The 27,453-nt window shown below is 38.2% G+C and overlaps 1 protein-coding gene across 1 annotated transcript in view; it reads right to left on the bottom strand.

The window, feature by feature from the left end:
* Positions 1 to 2,309: 2,309 nt before the first annotated feature.
* SLC38A11 (solute carrier family 38 member 11) overlaps positions 2,310 to 27,453 on the bottom strand; it is a 46,031-nt gene continuing 20,887 nt past the window's right edge. Inside the window, exons 8-12 of the mRNA XM_036320583.1 lie at positions 22,031 to 22,101; positions 21,192 to 21,353; positions 17,441 to 17,553; positions 14,075 to 14,206; positions 2,310 to 2,697 (exon numbers count right to left, since the gene is read on the bottom strand). Of these exons, the coding sequence (XP_036176476.1) occupies positions 2,404 to 2,697; positions 14,075 to 14,206; positions 17,441 to 17,553; positions 21,192 to 21,353; positions 22,031 to 22,101 (772 nt within the window). The 3' untranslated portion in view covers positions 2,310 to 2,403. The remainder of the gene's footprint in view (positions 2,698 to 14,074; positions 14,207 to 17,440; positions 17,554 to 21,191; positions 21,354 to 22,030; positions 22,102 to 27,453) is intronic.

Below are 27,453 nucleotides of genomic sequence, written 5' to 3'. Positions count from 1 at the left end.
TATCTAATAACTATGTAGGTCAGTGTTTCTCAGTCTTGAGTAATGTAGAGATAGGCTGCTAATTTTTTTTTTCCTTACACTCCCTCAGTATGGAATGAAAGAATTTTTATTATTTTACCAAAACATGTAGCAATCTAAAAATAGCCACAAACTACTTAACCTTATGATTCTTGAGCAACTGTAAAATCTACAAATTAAATACAGGAAATCTTCATAGTCAATAGAATTTAAATTGATTTAGTGGCATGCACGATTCTGAATTGAAGCAAAATCACTACTCTAAGCCTGAGCATGGATCTGCTTGCTAAGGTGCAGCTTCCTTTGCTCTCAATAGGCCTTTCTTACTATGCGAAACACATGATGACTCAGCCCTCACCACTTCTTTATTCAAACGACAGTGAAACTCTCCTTTATATACTTCCTGTGGAATTTTTTTTTTTGTGTGTGTGTGTGCCTGTGATTTGTACAAACACACATGTATGTATGTATTAACCCTGCTTGTGATGTTGTCTCAGTATTTGTCAATAGTTAATATAGTACTATGGATTATCAACTTGATTGAAATATAAATGAAATGGTGAGAAATAAAATCTTGAGTGATACTTGATATAAGGTAGCCGCTCAGATGGTCCCAAAGTATGTTTTACTTTTAAAAGATTGTCATAGAATGGTGCCAGGTGGGTACTGGAAATATCGAGGGAACACTTTGTAAAGTATAGGAGTGTCCAATAACTATGCTGTATACCTGAAACTAATACAAAATAATATTAAATGTAAATTATAATTGAAAAACAAAATAAAAGATAGTCATAGATATAAAGACATAACATCCTCATTTCCTGCCTTGGACACTGTGGCTCACTTGATTGGATCATTGTCCTGTTCACCAAAGAGTCGTCGGTTCAATTCCCTGTCACAGCACATACCCAGGTTGTGGGTTTGATCCCTAGCCGGGGCACATACGGGAGGCAATGGATCGATGTTTCTCTCTCTCTTCCTCACCCTTCCTCTCTCTCTAATATCAATAAAAACATATCCTCGGGTGAGGATTTAAATTTAAAAATGAGACAGATATAAGAAATCCTAATTAAAACTGAGGTCAGCTGTGGTGGACACAGCTGTGCCTCCCAGGTCCCCTAAAAGGAAGCATGTGGTGCCCCAGCTACCAGCAGACAGCCTCCAGCTTTCAGTTGCTTTAGGGTTTGGTTGGCTGCAAAGAGCTGCCTAGCCCAAGGGCACGTCCTTCCACTGGAGCCCTCCTTCAAGGACTGATGCAGGCGGTGGTGCTAAAACCCGGCCATTTCTCCTGAACAGGGACAACTCTGATGGGCCAAGTATGCTCCAAACTCCCTGTGGACTTGGCTGAGGCTCTGTTGGTGTGCACTGCAGTTCCACTTGCCCTCCCAATCCTGCTTTCCTCCTCGCTCCCATTAGCTGTGATCCCTAATAAATACCCTGCATGCCAAACCCCATCTCAGTGTCTGCTCCTGGAGAATCCAGGCAACCAAAGCTCCCATGAATTCCTCTGAGGAACGCCCCCACCCACCCCACCCCGCCTCCGGAAGGAGTGAGAATGCCTTTCTGCAGCCCTGATTGTTCTTGCAAGCTTCTTGTCTGAAAGTTCAGCTTCCAGTTGTATATTCCTGCCAGCACTTCAAATTCAACAGGCCCAAAGCTGATGCAAAATGACCTAGTGGGCTCCTACCTCAGAACAACTTGTGGGTTTTCCCCCTCCTGTTTCATAATTTATTTAATGGCACTACCATCGTATTCTCACAAGATCAAAAGTTGGGAGGTATATTGATTCCTCACACACCTCGCTCCGTAAACCCAGTCTATTATTTATGCTCTTAACACAGCAAGGACCTTACTCATTTCTCCAGGGATTCACTTCCCTCTGAACGAGGGATGCTGCTGAAATTATAGTGAGAGCTTCCCTTTGCTTTCAGAATATTTACTCTCTAACAGTTTCCCTTCTCTTCCCTTCGATACCATAGACGAAAATTGTGGGTTTTTTTTTGTTTGTTTTTCATAAAGGACACACATAAAAAAATTATACCAACAATCACCCACTTATTTGAAAGCAGAGTATGTTGGCTCACATATTAAATAACAGAATAATGCTTTGAGAGGATGACAGCAAATGTCAAAGGCTTCACTTTCCTTCTGAAATTAAGATGAGTGCAGCGGTCGGTAAAACAAGACATTTATTTTGTCCCAGCTTAAGAAAAAGTGGATTTGATTCTTCTTTTTACATTTCCTATTGAGCTAAAGAATAAGGAAAGCCAAGTCTTAATAAATGCCAAGGTAATAATTTTATAATATAGATACTAAAACATGTGTGAATGCCATGATGTGGTTAAGAAGTCTATGAAAATATACATATTTTTTAAAGCAGTCAACTCATTGAAAGGTACTGATGTTTAAAACTGAAAGTTGAGTTGTCAGTTGAAAATGAGAAACTGAGATGTTTGTGAGAGAGAAATTGTCAGGAAAGCAGTAGAACATTTCCTGGCCGTGCGTGCAGTCCTGCAGATTTGTCACGGCCATGACGAACCCCACGACCATCACCACAGCACCAATGGGGAGCATGACACAGGACATAATCTTGTCGGAGTGTGTCCTCGGTTCTTCAGACAGTTTCAGATAACATGCTGATGGAATGATAAAAATTAGGGGAGCTGCACAAAGCACACCCTGCGTATTGAAAATGAGAAATTAGATAATGTTATCAGATGGAACATTCCTTGGACAGTTTTTAAAAACATTTACAAAATGTATTTGTCACTGCACATGTTAAAAGTTAGATAGGTTTGGTTAACTCAAACAAAGGAAAGGAAAAAAAATCCCCAAATAAATTGAGAAATAGGGTTTTTCTTTTCTGGTGGCATATTTACAAATGAGAGAGTGAAATAGGAGTAAAAAAATATACATACAGTAGATTAAAATATAATTCAGTAACATAAAATTATATTAAATAAGATAAAATAAAAATTTTAAGACTAGAAAAATAATCAGAAAATAAAAATGATGGTAAAACTGACTTCTGGAAAACTTGACATTTTTCATATTTTCATTATATCATCATAATACCTTATACAAATTATTTCGTATCTACTGTGCCATTTAAATCTAAGAGATCTATTTGTCATTGTGTTCGAGAGGGAACTATTGAGATGCATGTTGGGCATATCATCTTTTCTTTTTTACTTGAGTTTGTATAAAAGTAAGTGCCTATTTGAGAAAGATAACTATAGCCCTAAGGGCACTCAACATGAAATTGTATTTCTAAATCATCTTTCAAGTAAAGTGAAACACATTAATTACCCTAGAAAATTGACAGTAGAACCTAAATGACTGTGACTCATTCGCCCTCCCCCACACTAGCTTATGGATAAGTCTAACCGGAGGGGAAATGTCGGTTTGAAAATTATGAGTAGTGTTTGTCTAGCATACAAATACCAAGAGTGTTTGACTTCAAAGGAAAAGAGACATTCCCCTGGAGGAGGCCAAATTTGCACTGGAGACAGATTAATAGCAGGCAGACAGCTCTGGTTGAGGGGAGGGGTATTGGGATGGTGGAGGGATTAAGCAAAAAAGAAAAGAAGTGAGAGAACTCATGGACATTGGGGGGGAAGGGGGAGGGGGGAAGGGAGGTGCAAGAATGCATAGAGGGGATAAAGGGTGATGGGAAAAAAATAAAATAAAAAATATAATGTTGCCCAGCTGCGGTGGCTCAGTGGTTGAGCATCAACCTATGAACCAGGAGGTCACTAGTTCCATTCCTGGTTAAGGCACATGCCCAGATTGCAGGCTTGATCACCAGTAGTGGATGTGCAGGAGGCAGCTGAGCAATGATTCTTTTTCAACATTGATGTTTCTATCTCTCTCTCCCTTTTCCGTCCTCTCTGAAATCAATAAAATATATTTAAAAATAAAATAAAAATATGTTAAAATTTAAGTCATTTTAATAGATTTACTAATTCTATTAAATGTTAATTACTATATATTAAACAAAATATGACACATATTAATTAAATATCTACACTAATAAAAGAGAAACATGGTAATTGGTGTACGACCGCTACCCTTCCCATTGGCTAATCCCCCTGTCACTCACAGAGTAGGGCCGAGATATGCAAATTAACTGGCAGCCAAGATGGCGGCCGGCAGCCAGGCAGCTGATGCAAACAGGGAGGCTTGCTTGCTTCAGTGACGGAGAACTCCAACGTTCCCCGCCTGACTTGCCGGCCTCTCAGCTGCAACTCTAAGCAACTATGTTGCGAATAAAGAAGCTAAAAAAACCCCAGAAACCTGCTTTACTCAGCGGAGCTTCAGCCAGCCGGACTGCAACATTGTATCAAATATAGACGGTAAACAAAGGCCAGAAACCTGTTTTCAGCAGCCCAGGCCTCAGAGCTAAAGCTGGCTCAGAATAAAAAAAAGAAAAAGAGAAAAAAAGGAGTGGTTGGGAGCTTCAGTCCTAGCCTGAAAACAGCCCTCAGCCCCTCAGCCAGACTGGCCAGGCACCCCAGTGGGGACCCCCACCCTGAAGGGTGTGTGACCAGCTGCAAACAGCCATCATCCCCTCACCCAGACTGGCCAGGCACCCCAGTGGGGACCCCCACCCTGATCCAGGACACCCTTCAGGGCAAACCAGCCAGCCCCACCCATGCACCAGGCCTCTACCCTATATAGTAAAAGGGTAATATGCCTCCCAGCACCGGGATCAGCGTGACAGGGGGCAGCGCCCAAACCCCCTGATCGCCCTGCAGCTCTGTGTGTGACAGGATGTGGCGCCCCACCCCCCCGCCCCCATGGGCCCTGCTCTGTGTGTGACGGGGTAGAGTCATAACCTCCCCATCTGCCCTGCCCTGAGAGTGACAGTGGCGGTGCCCCAAACCCCTGATTGGCCCTGCTCTGTGGGTGATAGAGGGCGGTGCCCCAACCCCCTGATCCACCCTGCCGTGAGTGTGACAGGGGGCGGTGCCCCAACTCCCCTATCGGCCCTACTCTGTGAGTGACGGGGGGAGCTCCTCAACCCCCTGATCGGTCCTGCTCTGTGCATGACAGGGGGGAGCTCCCCAACCCCCTGATTGACCCTGCTCTGTGCATGACAGGGTATGGAGCCCCAACCCCCCTCATGGGCCCTGTTCTGTGCATGACAGGGGGTGGCGCCGCAACCTCCCCATCTACCCTGCCTTGAGTGCGACAGGGGGTGGTGCCCCAACCCCCCAATCGGCCCTACCCTGAGCGTGACTGAGGGTGGCATCGCAACCTCCCAATCTGCCCTGCTCTGTGCATGACAGGGGGCGGCGCCCCAACTCCCCAATCGGCCCTGCTCTGAGCCCGACCAGGGGCTGCACCTAGGGATTGGGCCTGCCCTCTGCCACCTGGGAGCAGGCCTAAGCTAGCAGGTCGTTATCTCCCGAGGGGTCCCAGACTGCAAGAGGGCACAGGCCGGGCTGAGGGACCCCCCCCCTTCCCCCGAGTGCACAAATTTTTGTGCACCGGGCCTCTAGTAATTATATAACAAACAATATTCTCTTAAGCCATAAAACACAAGTTGTTGTTTTTTTATAACGTATACTCAATAGCAAATATGACATTGGTTTAAGATTAAAATCAAGTTTCCATAAAATTCATGTTTTGCTATATTTAAAAAAGTTATAAAATTTGTAAATGTACAGAAACATAGAAAGATGAATACTAGTATAATGAAACCTTATACACCTATAACCTATGATCTAAAAGCTTTTTGATGACACAGTATTTGGGTAATTTTAAGTTTAAATATTTTTCTAAAAAATTTTGAGCCCTAGCCAGTTTGGCTCAATGAATAGAGTGACAGCCTGTGGACTAAAGGGTCCCATATTCAATTCAGGTGAAGGGCACATGCCAGGGTTGCAGGCTTGATCCCCAGTAGGGGGTGTGCAGGAGGCAGCCATTCAATGGTTCTCTGTCATCATTGATGTTTCTAATTCTCTCTTCCACTCCCTTCCTTTCTGAAATCAATAAAAATATATTTTAAAAAAAGATTTGAAAGCTTTTTGACACAACTGTAGTTATTTGGTAAAATCATAAAAAACTGATTTTGAAGTTGGATTATGTAAAACAACATTTTATACCCTAAAAATAGGTTTAAAGAAAATATTTTCTTCATATCACCATTTACTAAAATTACTGGGTTTTATAATAATAAGTACCATCCGCATACCAGAAATATTGCAACTATGATTCCCAAAATATATTTAATTTTTTAACAAAAACAACAAATGTACAGAAGAATGAAAATTAAGGAGGACAGGTTATAAAATCAGACTAGCCAGGCAGCATCTAAAAATCTGGGGATGAACAGGACTGACCACATTTCATGGAAAATATTTCTACAGTCAGAGATATAAGAATGACAAACTACTAAGAGGTACCAAATTGTATTCTAATTTAAAATATATGGACAATATAATTTTGTCATACAAATGGATACCTATAAAGGTACACACTATACACATGATTAGTTTTCATACAGAATTGAATGAATTATGGATTCCTTGAGCTCTATAGTGACAGTTGAAACTGACATTGTGTTTTAAATTATGGGAAATCCTGGATGACTTAGTCTGTGTTAATAATAACTATTTCTCAATATCTTGGAAATAATTTTTGAAACAACAAAAAGACAATTAACACACACACACACATATATATGTATGCATATGGAGAAAGTCTTTTCTCTTTATAGGAACAAGCTGTAATTCATCTGGAATTGGGACTGTGGAAGTGCCATCAGGGTGAACACTGCCACCAGCTGCTGCTAAGAAGCTGTTGTCAGTTAGCATTCTGGGACTGTTCCAAACCTAACTTGCTGGGCAGTGCAAAGCATAGGTGTTCTGTTTATATTATAATTCTTAAGCATTGAAAAAGTAGCAATCCTATCTAATAAAAGACAAAAAGGGTAATTGACCGTACCTTCACTACGCTTCCCATTGGCTAATCAGCGCCATATGCAAATTAACCGCCATCAAAAGATGGCGGCTAATTTGCATACTGAAGGTAGGGCTAGTCAGTGCCAGACACCATCCGGGCCCTGTGTGTGGCCCTGGGCAGCCAAGTTTAGGCAGTGTGATCGCGTCACCTAAGCCCTGCCCCCAGCCGGCATCCCCGTGTGCTGCCTAAGCCCCGCGCCACCTAAGTCCTGCCCCCAGCTGGGACCCCTGTGCGCCTAAGCCCTGCCCCCAGCCGGGACCCCCATGTGCTGCCTAAGCCCTGCTGCCAGCTGGGACCCCATGGCGATCCCAGAGCAGGCAAATGCAGAGGGCGGACAGCCCCCAGGTGGGCCTGCTCCTGGGATCGCCATGGCGATCCCAGAGCAGGAAAGTTCCCTTACAGACAGCACCCAGCAGGGTCTGCCCCCGGTCTCTGCAGTGATCTGGTGATCCATGAGCAGGAAAGCGCGGCCTGTAGGCAGCACCCCAACCTGGCCAGAGCTCAAGGGAGAGAAAAACATGCAGTGGAGGCCAGGAGCCTGAGAGATCAACACAGAGGGGCGCCTACTCCAAGCCTCCACGGTGTGGCTGGGGGCAGGCCCCCAGCAGACACACACATACACAGCGTCTGCTCTGAGCCTCCAATGTGGCTGGGGGAAGCCCCCAGCAGACACATACACACACACACACACACACACACACACACACACACACAGGACGCCTGCTCCGAGCCTCTGCTGCCAGATTGTGGCTGTCAGTAGGGCATCCACTGACGGCTCCTGGACTGTGTGAGAGAGACAGGCTGGGCTGAGGGAACCCCACCCCCCAGTGCACAAATTTCGTGCACCGGGCCTCTAGTTAGACTATATAGCTGATGTTTGTACTGGAAGAAGTCCAGTTGGGCATCTTGTCTAGGCAGCCGTTACTTTATTAACATATGCAAGCCCAGTCTTGCTACAGGTTGTTGTGAGGACCCAAGATCAAGTGTAAAATGATCAAGCAGTCCCAGCTGCTGTACTTCTCATAAAGAAGTGCAGTTTATTTAATCTATTTAATATGGCCATGATTCAGAATACACCACTGGGTTTGTAATAATTTTTTGAAATTGCTTGATAGGACATAAAAATATCATAATTGTATCTTAGAGAGATAATAAAATATAGCCTTATTTATAAAGCCAGGACAGAATTTCCTTTGATAATAACACTGTTGATGCCAGGGCATTTTGCAGTCTGCTGTAGGGAAACAACAGAAGGTGTTAAAGATTTTTATTGGCAATACAGATGGGAAAAGTATCTGAATTCTCCTACCTGAATAGAAACCTCTCAAATGATGAAATGAAGCTGAAAACTAAATAAAAGAATGCTTTTAAATTTATACTTTGGACTCATGAAATGTATTCCTATATCTTAAAAACAAACTCTGGCTGGGGAGGGCTTTGATAGCTTGGACCACATCCTGCTCACCCTCGTGACTGGAGCTCTACATCTGGGCACTGGCTTACTTATTCCCCTCCCACTGTAAGCTGCACACAATGCTTCTTGAGCTGGTTACTCTGGCCACAGGCACCAGCTGCTTCATCTTTTCTGTTTGTGCTGCTGCAAGTGGGAACCCCTAGGGCCCAATTAACACAGATGCCTCTTTTCTCCAATGGCAACATCAGTGTGAGATGCTACCAAGAATGGGACTTATATTTATTTTCTTTGCTTCTAAAATGAATCCTTTAAAACCAAGGATGAGTTTGCTTTGGAAAAACTTGTCATTGTTGTCTATTGCCATGAAAACTATGAAATTACAGGGAAGCTAAGTTCTAAATGAGGTTTTGCTTTTTATTAAACAAATAATATAACACTGAATAATTTATCCAATTTTTTATTATCCTGAGCAACAGCATTTCAATAACTTTACAAATTGAAGGTCTGATTCTATTATACATCTCATCTGTGAAGATCATCATTCTACTTAGTGATGATTCAGAAGCCAAAATAGAAAATAATTCCTAAAGTATTACAATTATTAACTAAGATAAAGTCTATTAGTTAAAAATTATTAGTTTAGATGAAAAGCTTTTAGTAGCATTTTATTTCATCTCATGGTATTCATTTTAAACCATTATTAAAATCTATCTTATATATTATGGATTACTCTTACTGGTAAACTCAATGAATAGATTTTTAACTTAAAAAATGAATAGAGAAATGAACATATTTATTTTACATAATTTAGAGCCCATACGTTGGAAAACTCAGACTAGCATAATGATTAAAAATGTGGGCTTTAGGTCTGGAAACCTGTGTTCAAGTTTTGTAAACACAGTGACTTATTTAATCACTTTGCACCTTGGTTTCTTCATCTGTAACATTAATGCAGATGAAGGAAAATAGTGCATGCAAAATGCATGGTACAGAGTAAGTATACAATACATATTAGCTCACATTGTTGTTCTGAAGTGGAACACAGATGCTTTCATTACGTTTAGTGATATATGATCCAGCCTGCATTAGTTACTGACAGAAATGATGCCTGATGTGACTCTATTAAACATGACAAATTTCCACGCCAAAGGGAGTTGAGTGAAGGCCTAAATATGTCATTGTGTGTACCAAAAGACTTCTCATTGGAAAAATATGCTCAGGTGGTCTGGAAGAGAAAGGAGATCTTAGATTTTATTAACATACCAAGTGCTTTAAAACGAGTATAACGGTTTATTGGATAATAACAGAAAATTTAGCACTCTTCTTTAGTTGTTTTTTTTTCTTGTTTTTTTTTTAATGAATGTCTATATAACCAAGTTTTTAAAAATCTAAGGAACTACAAGCATGTTTTAAATTTTTTAAAAAAGTAGTCCCCTACAGCCAGCTCAGATCTTGACTTTATAACGGATATTCACTGAATATTTTTCTCTGATTACAATACCAGAATTCTGTCTGAACCACAAAAAAAATTCAACATAAGTACAATAGAGAATATTTAATGGATTGAATACTTACTATTTGTTGTGCAAGTGTCAGGGAGATTAGCAATTAATAGAAAGTAATGGTCAAATTTACAAAAATAAATCATTCCTGAAGAGTAAATAATATGTGTATGGCTTGGTGAACTTAAAGGGTATAAAAAATTATTAGGCTATCAAGATGTGGTGAGTGGTCAGGCAGTTGATAAACATATTTTCTCTCATATCAAAATCCTACTATATTAAAAAAAGGGAACTCAAATAAAACAGGTCATGAAATAAATAACAGAGCTGGTAATTATTATGTTGATCCTCTCCTCAGCCTCGTTGAATGATTACTATTACTGTCATCACCAACAATTTTTCAAAAATTGTTATTTATTGATTAATTTTAGAGAGAGAGAAACATCAATTTATTGTTCCACTTATTTACGCATTCACTGGTTGATTCTTGTATGTGCCCTGACCAGGGATTAAACCCACAATGGCGGTATATCAGAGAAGGATGCTCTAAACAACTGAGCTTCTTGGCTAGGGCACCAAAATTTTTTTGTAACACTTAATTTCCTGGTGTTACACTCAACAATGTCCCTTATGTCCAGGAGCACTTGTAGAAATAGTTCCTAAACTGTGGTCCCCAAGGAGCAATTACTCATGTAGTAATTTGAGCACTGTGATCTTAGCACTGTGCCATACACGTGGAGGATGGAGAAGGCAGCTAAATTCATTCTTGTCTTCAAAGAGCTTATAATTTGATAGGGAAGAACTGCTTATGGACAGTCTAAACAGTACATGATAAAAGGTAACATACACGTTAGTACATTAAGATAGCAGTTATCCATTTACATAAATCAAGATTGGAACATAAAATGATTTGGGGTGCTAGGAAATTTGGTTGGTCAGATACATGCAAAAAAAAATGAAACTAGATCACCAATTTACACCATACGCACACAAAAAACTCAAAATGGCTAAAGGACTTAAATGTAAGTCGGGAAACCATAAAAATCCTACAATACTACATAGGCAGCAAAATAGCAGACATATGTCGTAGCAATATCTTTACCGACACAGTTCCTAGAGCAATGGAGACTAAGGAGAAAATAAACAAAGGGGACTACATCAAAATAAAAAGCTTCTGTACAGCAAAAGAAATCATCAACAAAACAACAAGAAAGCCCACTGCATGGGAGAACATATTTGCCAATGCCATTTCAGATAAGAGTTTAATCTTCAAAATTTTCAGAGAACTCATACAACTTAACAAAAGAAAGATAAATGATCCAATCAAAAAATGGGCAAAGGACCTAAGTAGACACTTTTCGAAAGAGGACATACAGAAGGCCGAGAGACATATGAAAACATGCTCAAAGTCACTAATCATCCGAGAGATGCAAGTCAAAACGACAATGAGATACCATCTCACACCTGTCACAATGGCTATCATTAACAAATCAACAAGTGCTGGCAAGGATGTGGAGAAAAAGGAACCCTCGTGCACTGCTGGTGGGAATGCAGACTGGTGCAGCCACTGTGGAGAACAGTATGAGTTTCCTCAAAAAACTAAAAATGGAAATCCCATTTGACCCAGTGATCCCACTTCTAGGACTATATCCCAAGAAACCAGAAACACCAATCAGAAAGGATATATACACCCCTATGTTCATAGCAGCACACTTTACAATAGCTAAGATTTGGAAACAGCCTAAGTGCCCATCAGCAGATGAGCGGATTAAAAAACTGTGGTACATCTACACAATGGAATACTACGCCACTATAAAAAAGAAGGAACTTTTATCATTTGCAACAGCATGGATGGAACTGGAGAGCATTATGTTAAGTGAAATAAGCCAGTTGGAGATATAAATATCACATGATCTCACTCATATGTGGGATATAATGTACAACATAATTTGGTGAACATGAATAGATCCAGAGACAAATGGTAGGGGAGGGGGTTGGTTAGAGAGCAACCAAAGGACTTGTATGCATGCATATTAGCATAACCAATGGACACAGACACTGGGACAGTGGGGGTTTGCCCAGGGTGGGAATGGTTGTGGTGGGGATCAATTGGGGAAAAAGGAGACATATGTAAAACTTAAGACAATAAAAAATAAAATAAAATAAATAAAATAAATGATTTGGGGTGAACCTACTAGGCTTTGGCCTATACAAAATGAGGAAGTAGGTACAGGTTACTTCGAATTTTGCCCATTTCTCCCATGAGATTTCTTTCTATTGCTGGTCAAATAGATGGCTCCCCAGTCCTCTGTGGTTTGGGAAGCTATTTACTCCCTACTTTCCACATACTCTGCTACAAGAAATTCATATAGTATGTTCCTGACTGAATCTCCCACTGCCTTTGTCTGGAACTTCAAATGCAAATGGCATCTGGAAGGAACAGTGTCTTGGACACTGACAATAATACCTTCACCTATCCCTCAACTCTCAATGGAGTGAGTAAATAATGACTTGGGATCCCACCTGTAAAAGTCAGCCCTCCATAATTAATGACTAATAAATATTAAGTGCTGTGATTCTGAGGCATTATTCATGTCTCACCAAATGAAATCATTATCCTAGTTCCACAATGTAGAACCAAGGAGTCATTCTACCTCTTTGTCCCCCTAACTGAATTGAATCCATCACCAAATCCTGTCAATTTTTTTCTCAAAAACGTCATTGGGAGTTCATCTACTTCCCTCTGTCTTCTTTATTGCCTATATAGCAACTGAACTTTCATGTTTACCTGTGAGGTTGTAAGCTCCATGAAAGCATAAATCTTTCCTGATTTCCTCCCATTGTTATATTATTATTGTGTGGCACACAATGATTGTTCAATATATATCTGTTTAATGAATAAATGAGAAGCTACACTAAACCTTAAATCTGTGTACAGATTTGTACAGAAATGAAAGGGAAATAATAATTATAAGAAAGAATAAACATAAGCTAAAGAATAAAATAACTAATATGACTTGTAGGCCAAAAATAAGATGGACTAGAAATGATAGGTTTTGTGTAAATGGTAAATAACTTTCCATGGAAGGCATAGGAAACAGAGTTTATGGGAAAGTGGAGATATTTTAAGCAGGATGGTGATAAATTGGAAGGAAAAGTTAAATATGTAGTAGTTGAAGCAAAAAAGCCAGTATTAATTCAGATGTGATATGATGAGGACCCGGATTTGGAAGGTAGCAGTAGGTTTTACAAGAGAAAGTTTCAGAGAGAGAAAAAATGTTTTAAAGAAAAAGAACTTGGGTCATTGTCAGTGAATGTGGGGCATGGATATCACTTTCTTCATGTATTTTAATGAATTTCTCTAGACTTATTTTTACTTGGCAATGAAATTCCAGATACATTAATTTATAGTTATTTTTAGTAATATCTATGTATTATAGGAAATAAAATATGAAAAAGTGCTCTAAACCTGGGTTTTTAAACTTCAACCGCTTTGACATTTTGGATTGGACAGTTCTTTGACATGGGGGCTGTCCTGTGCATTGTGGGATGTTTGGCAGCATCATGGCCTCTAGCCTTTAGATGCCAGTAGCATCTGCCTACCCAGCTGTGACATCAAATATGTCTCTAGCCCTAGTCAGTTTGGCTCAGTGGATAGAGCGTTGGCCTGCAGACGGAAGGGTCCTGGGTTTGATTCTGATCAAGGGCACATGCCCAGGTTGCAGGCTCCATTCCCGGGAGGCAGCCTACCAATGATTCTCATCACTGATGTTTCTATCTCTCTCTCCCTCTCCCCTCCTCTCTGAAATCAATAAAAATATATTGTAAAAATACATCTAGACAATGCTAAATGTCCCATGGGGAAGGAAGGGAAAAATTTCCTCTGTTGGAGAACCACTATTCTAAAAGTAGAGTCCTATGAAGTGCATAATATCATCATTATAGGAAGAGATTAATGGGGGTCAAGGGGAAGGAGGATCTATGTAATTCTTTCAACAATAAAGATTTTTAAAAATATCATCATTATAAATAGTTACTATTAAAAAACAAACACATTTTAAATTTACTTCAGAAAGTGAATTTTTAAGGAAAACACATCTTATGTTAAATGTAAACATCATTTTTAAAGGGATGTTTAGAATGGAAGGAGTAAACCTTTAAATGTACTTACATTGAGTTCTAAAACGATTCCAAGGCAATCAATCAGCAATGACACGAACGTGGCTATGGTGATGATAACCACTGTTACGATTATGTGGAACACTGATGAAAGATTCCCACCAAAAAATATATTGGCAATTACCTGCCAAATAAACAGATCATTTAGAAAGGGATTCACAGACACAGGCAGGATTTATTAAGAGAGTATTTCATATTATGGCACTTAGGACTATATAAAATACCGCCAATCTAAATTTAAGCCATATGAATGTTGTACATTTTCCCAAATACTTAGACATAGACATACACAGATCAATAACAAGGATTTTTTGTTGAACTATTATACAGGCAGTACATAGCATATTAATGTGTGAATAAATATATTTCTCAAGTGTAAGAAAGACTTTTGAAAGTTGCCTATCATTCTTCCTTGAGTCCAACAAGGTTACCACTAAGACAATCCACAGATGCTACTGAGATTATTTGAATGATTTCTAAGAAAGGAGTTACCATAATTTTCTTTAATAATAATGGATGTGTAATATCCTTTACTGACAGGAAATTAGTTTTATGAAATCTAAATCCTATTTGATACAAGTTAAATCTATTTTATCTTGCCTTTCCTCAACATAAATGGAGAAAAGTTGGTCATCATTTTCCACTGATATTTAGATTAGGAAATCAATCAACAGTTAACTATTTAATATGTCCTATACTGTGATATGTTGGCAAAGAGAAAATGTCTAGGAGCTTTATTTATCTAGCTCTGTCTGTCTTAAAGTAATTGGCTTTACAGCATTACTGAAATGTGTTTTCCCTACCTTGTCTTGAGGTGGGGCTGGAAACATGGATAGAATTTAGAGCAGAATTATAAACTGATGCAACAGTGTAAAAAAGAACAATGAGGTAAGAACAGGAATGAAACCTATGAAGGACAAAGAGGAGACAGTCTCAACAGGATGGTGACTGCGCCACAAAAAAACATGAGGCAAGAATTAGAAATGGTAGGAGATCGCCAGAGGGTGGGGGACCTTCACAAAGCCAACTCTCTAAGCTGTGATAAGTAAATGTCCTAAATAAGTAACATTCCCCATAGAGGGATACCACTGTAACCTTGGCAATAATGTAATGGGGATACTAATAACTTTTACTCATTTATGGTTTTACAATTGGTATTGTCTTTCCAAATATTAACTTGCTTAAGATTCGTTTTTATAGAGGCCTCTATGATAGAATTGTAATTGTGGAAAGTCACTAGTGAGGCAGGATAGTGAGACACGCGTTTGGACACCCTTGTATGCGGCTGGCTGCTTTACCTATAACCAGAAATGGCTGTAATTATGTTTTTACCAACTGTATATTTGTGTGTGTGTGCGCGTGTAGAAAAAGAAAAAGAAAAAGAAAAAGGAAAAGGAAAAGTAAAAGAAAAAGAAAAAGAAAAAGGAAAAGAAAAAGGAAAAGAAAAAGAAAAAGAAAAAGAGAAAGAAAAAGAAAAAGAAAAAGAGAAAGGAAGTGAATGGGTGAGGTATATGCAAGGTTCCTCTGCCTAGTAATTGTTCTGATGGCAGAGATCTTGATTTAGTTCTGTCTTCCTGTCGTGGCAGCTAGAAAGGAAATACAAGTTCCAAGTATTGAAGACATAGCTGTGCAGGTGGAATGACTCACACTGTCCACAGACAGTTCACCAAGAAACCATATGAGGATGACCATCTGTTATTGCTCATCTAGAGATCAGATCTGAACCTAAAGTACTGGGCAGAAGCTAACATAAAACCATTTCCTGCCTCCAACTTTAGTCGGCAAAATTCTAAAGGCTCTTAGATTTAAAAAATCAACATAAATTTAGTCTAGGTCAGCGGTTCTCAACCTGTGGGTCGCGACCCCTTTGGGGGTTGAACGACCCTTTCACAGGGGTCGCCTAAGACCATCGGATAATACATATATAATTACATATTGTTTTTGTGATTAATCACTATGCTGTAATTATGTCCAATTTGTAACAATGAAATTGGGGGTCACCACAACATGAGGAACTGTATTAAAGGCTTGCAGCATTAGGAAGGTTGAGAATCACTGGTCTAGGTCTTCCTTATATTCAACGTGGAGAACTGACCAGTGAGTTACACATTTGCAGGTGAAGGCACGTGCTGACTGTAAAGGACCTACATAGTGCTGAACATTCCCCTTATTCCGTGTCCCTGTGCTGTTCCTGGTCCCCAGCATTGGCAGAAGGTAAACACAGCTCTGCCTCTAGAAGCCGGCCCATTAGTGTAGTTAAAGCTTGGTAGGAGTTTCACTTCACACATGGGAGCCATTCACATGGTGCACTGTGTAAACAGCCTTTAGGAACAGATCCTAAGACTAATCCCTTCTCAGTGTGACTCCTGAAAGAACCACTGTGAAGCAGGATCATGTTTTTTTGCTAACTGGTACAGTGGATTTTTAGCTAATTTGCATAAAGGACTCCAGACAAGCCATGTTCTCTAAATTTTATACAAAGAGGATTAGTTCTCTTTCACCTAATCTTCCTCCACAAACCCAGGTGGACTAGATAACATAACTTGGAGTTGACTTAAAAGTGAAATATATATAATACTATTTATATTCTTTTATATGGTATATAAATACAAATAAATTTATATAAACATATAAAATATATCCATAAAATGAATGGTTTAAATGGAATTTTGGTTTTCCATGGAAATAAGATATTTTTGTTTTTAAAATATATGAAAACTGATCAGAATCTGCCCTATGGTGCCTTTAATACATGTTGACTTATAAAATATCTTAGCAAAAAGATAATTTTGTAAAACATGTTTTAAACTTTAGTACTTAATTTCTTTGTAAGAATGTTTTTTAGTTTGTTTTTAAAAACTCAGTTTGGCTCTATTAAAGACTGGCATTCATTTTGGAATGCAGTTGTGTAAATATTTACACTTATGCTAATATAAATGAAACCAAATCTAACTTTAAAAAATATATCTTGTAAACACTGAATATAAGTTTAGCTTTAAACTGATTGAAAAGAACATTTTGGGAATTTTCAGATTCAGATTATTTACAAATCTTTCTAAATTAAATGTGGTAGAGAGATCCCTTAGACCAGTGATGGCGAACCTATGACACGCGTGTCAGAGGTGACACGCGAACTCATTTTTTTGGTTGATTTTTCTTTGTTAAATGGCACTTAAATATATAAAATAAATATCAAAAATACAAGTCTTTGTTTTACTATGGTTGCAAATATCAAAAAATTTCTATATGTGACACGGCACCAGAGTTAAGTTAGGGTTTTTCAAAATGCTGACACGTCGAGCTCAAAAGGTTTGCCATCACTGCCCTAGACAAAGTGTTGGAAAGGAATTGTGCTTACCTCTCTGGTCACAAAGCATTCAATTGGGTACGTCAAGATGACCGTGACTCCATAACAAAACCTTCCAAAGGTTACCAGGTCATCATTTCTGCAATAATTTTCAAATAAGTCTCCTAGAGAATGATATAAAATAGATTTACTTAATAAATATTATACATTGATATAAATATCTAATAAAGTAGATGGTGGATATTTATTATATCAATGAAGCTACATAAACTTCACTGTTTAATCCATAGAATAAACTGCCAAATCTAAATATGTTTTTGAATTCAATAACTATATAATTATTGTCTGATATGAAAACTAGTATATGTTCCACCTGAAGATTAATTAATCACTAATAGTTTTCCTCTTATTCTCATTTTTTTCTTTGGTAGATTTGCTTAAATTTGTATCAGCTTCTGTAAAGTATTTTTATCCATTGTCTTCGTACACCAGAATCAACTCCCTAAATTCTTGTGCATTGGTTTTATAAACTTGCTTCTGGTCTTTGTTTCTGGTAAGTAAGTGACTTCATTATTTTTTTAAAGGGTCTTTTAAAATAAACAAATTTCCTTTTGAAATGCTATTCATAGATCAAGGACAATCTTGAAAGGAAGAGTGGACCATTGTGTCTGGGGAGATGAATTTCCTGTGTATCACACCACAGAGTCTAATCACAAACTCAGGCCACAGCAAGAAATTCCAAACATACATTATCTTTCATGGTATCCAATGAACTCCACTGTATATGCACTGATTAAAAAGTGAAAATATGGCATGAGCGGGGGGGGGGGGGAGGGTAGAGGTTAACGTGGGGATAAGGACACATATGTAATATCTTAATCAATAAAAAATATATTTTAAAAAAAGTGAAAATATGGAAGTGTAGTATATTTCATTAGTTCCAAACTCAATGAGGGACTATATATCCCTTGAACCAGTTCTTACATAGAGACTGTATTTTCTCAGATACCTCTGTAATCTGATGAGGGCACAAAAGACAGGTCAGCAAAAAAAGTTTCCCAGTACTGAAACAAACAAAAAAAAACCTGTGGTCTGTTTATTTCCTAAATATAACATACTTACGTCTTAAAATTTTGGTCAGTTTTCATTAGACTGATTAGGAAATTAGTTTAAAGTCACACACTACTCCATTGTTTAAAAAGAAAACAATACTTTTGTACTTTCATTAAAAAGCAAAATGACCTGCCTCTTCATAAGACTTATTTCAAGTGACTCTTCTCTCCTCCCACCATCAACTAGAACAAATGTATATTACTCCCTAGTGTTTCTTTGGGGCCGAAGGGGATTAACCACAGAGCAGTATTGGCAGAGACCTGTTTTAAGGTTGATGGAAAAGGTTCCAGCACTTTAAGAAAACAGGACAGATGCTCCCCTTCACTAACCTCCACTAAAAAATGAGCCTGACACCGATTCAAAAGTCACTGGGAATGTCAAGAACAATCTAGAGTTCTGACTGCCTCCTCACAGGCTGAAATTAATCTACTTAGAGGGAAAAGAAAAGAAGCACACAGTTTGCACAAACAAGACCAGATCTGCCTTAGGTGAAATGGCCTGAAGAAACAATGTCAGCTTTCTCTAGCTTAAGACTAAGTGTATTTTAGGGAATTATAGCTAGGGAAACACACACACACACACACACACACACACACACACACACACACACACCAACCCTACCAAACCTGTCAGCTTTGTTATATAAAGATTTAATTGTATCTGAGCAATTACCACTGTTAAATACACCAATGAGTTGTGACCAATAAAAAGGGTTTGTGTGTTACAGAGAAGACATTTAAAAACCAAGGTTTTGTATAGATTGGAGCCTATGGACCATTCATCTTGGCAAAAATAGTGACACGTGACAATATTTTGAGAAGATTCTTAACAAGACTCTCAAGGGACTTCATTACTGCTCCTTTATGGCGCACACATGTATTATATTTTTACTGCATTGGCCTTATGTTAATCACTCTCTTTTGAAACCATCTTTATTTCTCAAGTAATATCTGTCTTTAATCATAGTCACCTGTAACCTCTGTTTGAAAACTCACCTAAGGGGAGCAGGCGTCTAAGAGACAGCTTTTAATGGGTCACACTTGACCAAAATGTGGTAAGCAGCACAAAAATGAAAATAAAATTGTACTGGAAGTCTGGAGACTTGTTTTCTACTTTGTCACCAGCCAGCTTGGGCAAGTCACTTCCGTTTGTGTTTTAAAAGGGGGTAAAGCTGGTTTTTCCACTTACCTTCACGGAGTTGTTTAAAGGTCAAATGAGCTAACAGACCTGCAAAAGCTGTGCGGTTCATGAATCACAGCATTTAGCAGGCTGTCACACTGAATATCATACGACATAGCTAAGGGAGTGTGAGGGTCAAAGGAAGAGAACGGTGACCGCTCAGTTGCTGGGCCTGGCTGCATAGAAGACCAGAGGAGAAAGTTCGGTGCGGTGCCGTGAGGTGAGGTTGGGGGAAGGGAAGAGGCTGGCTTTGAGAATAATGATGTTTTGTGTTCAAGGCAAGAATGGAACAACTAAGTAGAAATGTCCTGCAGGCAAGAGGCTGAAGATGGCTATAAACAGTTCTGGACTAGTTAAGATAATGAAAGTCTGCAGAGAATTTGTTAAGAGGAAAAAAGGCAAGTTGCCTGAACCAATTAATGGGAAGTGGGGGTAGAGAGGGGGAGGGATGAGAAAGCAAAGATGAATTACTTGGAGAGAAAAAAATTATTAACAGAGCAAATGAGGGCATGGTAGTGCTCCTTTCTCTTCAGGAGGAAAGGATGTTCAGTACTAATGAGTGATTCAGAGAAGTCTATGAGAAGCAGAACCAAGAAGAAGATTCTTAGCTTTGATTAGCTTTGAAGCGTGGGAGGATATTGCTGTTTTCGAAAATAAAGTTGCAGTGGAGTAGCAAAGAAGGAAACTAGAATTCAGGTACTCTGAAGGGAAAGCATGAAGGAGGGAGAATGGGCTACAGAATTTTAGCAGTTTTGCCGGGCCATTGTTGCTCAGTGGTTGGGAGTCAGGTTGCAGGCTTGACCCCCAACAGGGTGCGTGCAGAAGGTATCGGATTGATAATTCTCTGTCATCATTGATGTTACTATTTCACTCTCCCTCTCTCTTGATTTCAGAGAGGAAGGGAGAGGGAGAGAGAGATAGAAACATCAGTGATGCGAGATAATCATTGATTGGCTTCCTCCTGTATGCCCCCTACTGGGGATTTAGCTAGGGCTATATATTTTTTGTTATAGCCCTAGCTGGTTTGGCTCAGTGGATAGAGCATTGACCTGTGGACTGAAGGGTCACAGGTTTGATTCTGGTCAAGGGCATATGCCCGGCTTTCAGGCTCGATCCCCAGTAGGGGGCGTACAGGAGGAAGCCAATCAATGATTATCTCTCATCACCAAAGAACTTGTGTGCAAGCATATAAGCATAACCAATGGACACAGACACCAGGGGAGTGAGGGCATGAGCGGGGAGGGGGCGGGCAATAAAGACACATATGTACTACCTTAATCAATAAAGAAAATAAAATTAAAAATATATTTAAAAAAATAAGTTTAGCAGTTTTAAAATGAGAAAATTAGGAAACAGAAGCAGCAGAGAGGTAGGAGGTAGAGGAAAAAATAGATAGAAGAGAGAGCATTTGTCTGAAGTAGAACATGGGGTATAACTGTACCCAAAATGAAAAGTGATAACACCACTCCATGTGAATACCAAATATGGTAAGACCAAACCTCTCATTTACCTTGGGTGAAGCCAGTAAATGTCAAGTATCCACATGTAGCAAAGAGAATACTGATAAGCACAGAAACCAAGGTGGACACGTGGATGATGCGGGACCACTTAGCTACTGTGCGTTCCTCCAAAGAACCATACACTAAGAAGCAGTTATGGTGGCAAATAAATGCTGCAAACAAACAAGAAAAATCATTATTGAACAAGCATCAGTGTCCTCCGTTTACTTCTGGAAACTCAGAGATGCATGCTACTTTGGAATGAAGATGAACTGAAGTTCAAATATACTAATTTATGAGATATATCAAAAAATAATCTTTCTAACAGCTTTGGGAACGAGAAATTTCATTCACATTAGGCCTGTGTAGTCTCTTCATGTCACTCTTGATATAAACCAGGCCTATTCCATTTTCTCTCCCATTTTCCATTTTCTAGTGGCCTTTCCAATCTTAAGGGGAATATAAATAACACTATATTTCCGGTCCACAGCTTCTTTCCCAATCTGTGATGTAACAGAGGCACTTTAGACATCCGGCCAATTCCTAATACTTTATGTGCAAGGTTTTAAAGAAATCCATAACATTTGCTAGATTTTCAAGTGAAGAAATAAGATGGCTTTTATGAATGTTCTGCATGAGAAAGAGACTTGTCCAAATGGAAGCAAATTTTAGTGATGAGTGAGAAAAGTTTGGGCCTAATTTTATGTTGGCACAAACTAGATCATATGCTGCTAATAGGATGTCTAGGACATAGGACATCTGTTCGCCAGACACAGATCTGAAACACAGCACTTCTTCACTGTACAGAAGACTCCATATTGAGAAAAAGCCTTTGAAACCATATACTCACCAAAAGACATGACACCAACAGCCTGAATGGCATTGGGTTTTGCAAATACCCAGGCATCTTCTGTTTTTGGTCTAAAAGATAGTTAATTTAATGAATAATTAAACAGATACAAGCATAACCATATCTGAGAACAAGGAATGTTGTCACAATATAAATGGAATATCTTTATGTCAGAAATAATAAGGGGCCTCCATTAATTGAAAATAAATTCCTTAGGTATATCAATGCTTTCTGTTAACCCCAGTCCTCTAAAAATGCATGTCAAATACTTGGAAAGGCTATATTACCTATTTTAAATATCCACTGATTACCTAATTTTGTGACTATTTGGTCATTAATTTAACAACAAACATTTGTTATGCACTCATTTGATATAATGGAGAAAGATACAAAAATTAATAATGCAGTGTTATTCCTCAATTAATCAATACTGCCCTTTATTCCCCTCCAACTAATTCTTCCAGATTCATCCTACACAACAGAAATTCAAAGTTGGCACTACTTTATTGAGGAAGGTGGACATGAACTAATGTCAATCAATGATGAACTTAGCCATGTTCGGGAAACTATCTTATGTTATCTCAATCTTCACAATAACCCAAGTATTATTATCACCATGTAATATATTAGGAGAGTAAAGTTCTGGGTGGTCACATAATTGGTCAATCTTCTCAGATAGTAAGTTGAGATTTCTCCTTGGTCTGTCCATCTCAATATCTCTTCCACACTGAACTCTCAGTCACCTTGTTTCCACCTTTGGACATACTTCTCAAAAAGGTTGAAAACATATACTCTTTAAGTGACTCAAAGGAACCTCTTTCTTGGTGGAATTAAAATATTTGCTAGCCTCTCTGTTGGCAGGGATTGGTTTCCCTGATTAACACATTCGCCAGTAATGGTGAAGAGCATAGACCCCAGGAAGGACAGCCTTTTTGCGTTTTCTGGCTCCTTCCACTTATTAGCTGTGTGATCTTAGGGAAGTTACTTAACCTCTCTGTGTTTCAGTTTTGATCTCTACAAAAGGAAGACAATGAGAGTACCTTATTCATTGAGTTCATATAAAACTCCTGACAGAGAGCCTGGAATATATTGTGTTCAGATTATGCACTGAATTGTTGTTATTATCCACTGTCATGAACTAAAAGGTAGCAAAAGTCTAAAAAGTATGGCTAGTTTCCCTGAAAAGAAAAAGATTTAGCAAGACCCAAAGAATGCATGACATTAGAAGAGGGGGGTGGGGAAGAAAAGTCCTAAAAAGCACAAAGCCATCTATTTTATGTTTGTTATTAATTCTACAGGTAAAGTAGACACATAAACATACCATTGGTTTTATCAAAGTTAGTGAGATTTATGCATTATGCCATTTCTTTCCACTTTTGAAATGAGCAGATGCAGACACAAAGGAACTAGCTAGCCTCCAAGGGAGGCCTCCAGCTGGTACAAGGCTTGCTCCACTTCCCTTAGTTTTTTGAGTGGGAGTTGCTGCCACCTGCTGCCTCCACTACTACCTGTCAAGTTCCAATGTTAATGTGAAAAAATACATATTTTGTTCATGATCTTTAAATATTTTTTTAAAGGCAGTACTAACAGTTGCAGAAACTTGACTATTTTTAACTTTCTAATATATTTTAAATGATGTACTTTTCCTGTTAAAGTATTTGCAGGCAAATAAAACTCATTTTTTTCTGTCCAGTACGGATTGTAGTGGTGTCTTTTTAACTATTATATTAGTAATGAAAAGATAGGAGTTTGATATTCATTTTTCTTCTTTATTTAAGTTTTTTAAAATGTTCTTGGCCCATATGGTTCCTTCAGTATATTCCTAGCAAAGATGGAATATGGAACAGTAACTAGAGATCAGTTTGGATTTTCTGTGTTCAGCATAATGATGCTGATTTTATAAGATGTAAAGTACCAAAAAAGATGTTATAGCTTGGGAAAAAAATATGTATACAAATCTAGATAAAGTGAAAAAAAAAGATATTGAATATGGCTTTGCAATTGCTTATGAAATAGCCTGTGATTGAGTTCTAGACAACCATTTCAAGAGAAAAAAATGAAAAAGTGTCATTTGATATTTTATGAGATTGCTGAAACCTTGATACCCAATGTGGATGAGAAAATGAACTACAGATTGTTCTGACTTTAGGCTTAGATGCTGAAAGAGAAAATGAAATATCAAATGCAATCAAGAAAATATGTAAGAAAAAATCATGACTAAAAAGAGTTTTTCCAATAAATGCAAGGGTAGTTCAATAACTGAAGAATCTATTAATGTAATTCATCACATTAACAGGTTAATGGAATTAAAAGCTTACACCATTGAAAAATATTTTGAATAGCCTATAATCCAGTATTTATTTTGATAAACAAAATATTAATAAATAGAACTTCCTTAACCTAATAGAAATATGACATACTTAGAAGTGGCAAATTATCAATATTATAGTTAAAGATGGAAACCGGATAAGGATATTCACCATCACTTTTTCCATAATACATGTGTTAATTCTAGGGAAAAAACAAGTATGTAAGAAGAGAAATACTGTATAATTCCACCTATATTTTATTCCAGAAAAGGCAAAATTATGAAGACAGTAAAAAGATCAGTGGTTGCCAGGAGTTGGGGTTTAGGGCATGGCATGAAGAAGCAGAGTAAGAGGAATTTTAGGGCAGTGAAATACTCTGCATGATACTATAATGATGGAGGCATGTCATTACACATTTGCCCAAACCCACAGAATGTACAATACCAAGAGTGAACTCTACTTAAATTATAGACCTTGGTTGATTATGATGTATAATCTACATTCATCAATTGTAACCAATGCACCACTCTAGTAGGGGATGCTAATAATGGGGGACCTATGGTGTGTGGTACAAGATATATGGAAAAACTTGCCTTTCAATTTTGCTGTGAATTAAAAACTGCTCTAAAAAAACAAAGTCTTAAAAAATATATAACTGGACATCTAGCTAAACATGGTTAAAAACAAAGCCAAAAGCAAGTGTTAATTTGAGAAAAACAAGTGTGCAAGAAGAGAGCTATAACTATTTAATTTTGAACACTGTGTTATATATTTGCATATTATGATATGGAAGGAGAGAAATTATCATTTGAGAGAGCTAAATCCTCATTTACTATGTGACAAGAGAACAGTGAGAAACCAGAAATAGCAATTACAAGCATATTATGTAAAGTAAAAAATATAAATGCCAAATGATACATCTGAAATAGGAAAAGATTTGGTAGTAGATCTCTCTGTTTCATTAAAAGCCATCAGTAATATTTGATTTTGTAGAAATATATGAATGTATTCTTTTGAGAAAAAAATAAATCCAAATGAAAGTAATATTGGGGTAAATCAGGATCCTTTAAAATGTCCCATAAAGCTTCAAATAGATCAAGGCAACATAATGGAGGCTTACTGTAAGGTTAAATGCTTCAAGTATTTTAATATATATATATATATATATATTTTTTTTTAAATATATTTTATTGATATTTTACAGAGAGGAAGGGAGAGAGATAGAGAGTTAGAAACATCGATGAGAGAGAAACATCGATCAGCTGCCTCCTGCACATCTCCTACTGGGGATATGCCCGCAACCCAGGTACATGCCCTTGACCGGAATCGAACCTGGGACCCTTCAGTCCACAGGCCGGCGCTCTATCCACTGAGCCAAACCGGTTTCGGCGTATTTTAATATATTTTAATACTAACAAAAATAGAGGCTGGCTTACAGCAGTTTGCAGCCTTGGTATGGCAAATACTTTCAAAAGAATAATAGCTTGCTTCCCTTACTCTAAAAAATCCAGTCATATACGTAGTTACATTTTTTAAGAAGCCTTTTTGTGTGGGAGTGGGGAGGTTTGGGGGAGTTCTTCATTTTGCAAAATTATCTCAGCTTGTATTCTTGGATTCAGGCATTTCATCCTATTTTGAAAGACAAATTCCACGTTGACAACAGTTGGGTGGAAGTAATAAGGCAAAGCAATAGGAAGCAAGCCCTAACAAATATGCCTTCAGTCTTCACAGACTTATGAAAACAAGCTTCAGGGGGATTGCTTCTGATCCCCAGAACATAAGACTTCCGATCCAAAAGATCAAACATCACACCTCTCTGTGGTACCTGCCCAGATTCTTTTCCGCTAAACACAGGCACTGCCTCTTCCAAATCAGATGGTCTCGGCAGGGTCTGCATTTTTGTTAAGAGAGCCTTACATATTAACCTCTTCAACCAGATACATCGGAGAGTTAAGGGCTCTGTCTGGCAGGCAAACAAAAGCTTCACGTTTCCTGTCAGGCCACCAGCTATTAATGAGGGAGGCAGATCTGCCCACTTCCCCAGCGGGGCCTTGGCTGACAGCTGTCTGCCGCTTCCTGGCTCCCAGCTCACGTTTCTTCTGATTCTGTTCTCTACACAATTGTGATTTACATGAATATATAAAGCTATTCATGAAAATTCTTTTTGGGAATCACTCTAAACATCGAAACTGATTCTTTTTTTTAAAGAAAAACACATTTTACATAAAGCTAATCTTGAGTAAGACATTATGCTGAATTTTTTTTTTGCCAAAATATCTTCTTTTTTATGTGAATCATATAAAAAGCTTGCACAGCTTGGCACCACAAATATCACAAATACTTCTTTTTTCTCATTTGGGACACTAACCACTTTTGATTTTTATTGTCACTTCTTCTCTCTCTCTCTCTCTCTCTCTCTCTCTTTTTCTTTCGTTCTTTCTTCCTCCACTATTGGCTCTAATTCCTCTGTTAACTCTTTACAAACTGGTGTTAACTATTTTGTCAGTTTGGGTTGAAAAAGCAGAGAGTGGATCAGAGGGGGCAGGATTTCCCTTTTCATTTTCTATTTATATAATTTTTAAGTTAAATTTAGTTTTTAAATTGATTTGAGAGAGAGAGAGGTGAGAAAGATTGATTCAACTCATTGTTCCACTTATTCATTCATTGGTTGCTCTTTGCATGTGGGCTGACTGGAGATGGAACACTCACTCTGGCGCCTCAGGACAATGCTTTAATCAATTGAGCTACTCGGCCAGGGCCTCACTTCTTCATATAATAAAAATTTGTTAGATTTATGAGTGTTGTTTGATTCTCAACTGTGTTTTACGCAGAACAGAATTACATTAAAATATTTTACATTACATTATTTTAATTACATTATTTTAATTACATTAAAATAATGTAATGCAGTTAATTATTTTCTATTAGGGGTCTACTTGGATTTACCTCTCTTCACCTTATACACTGTCTCTGTACAATCTTGTGCATAGCAGACTGTCCCTAAACTCCAGACTTGCATTTCCAAAACGCTGGGTGACTTCTTCTTCCGCTCTCTGAACACCAGGTGTTACTCAAAATAAAGATGTTAAAATATTAAAAACTCATTATTTTTTC

This window comes from Myotis myotis, unplaced genomic scaffold (genome assembly GCF_014108235.1).
Source record: "Myotis myotis isolate mMyoMyo1 unplaced genomic scaffold, mMyoMyo1.p scaffold_m19_p_8, whole genome shotgun sequence".
Taxonomy (NCBI): Eukaryota; Metazoa; Chordata; class Mammalia; order Chiroptera; family Vespertilionidae; genus Myotis; species Myotis myotis.
The sequence above is the reverse complement of the archived record's forward strand: the minus strand, read 5'-3'. Positions and strand labels throughout refer to the sequence as shown.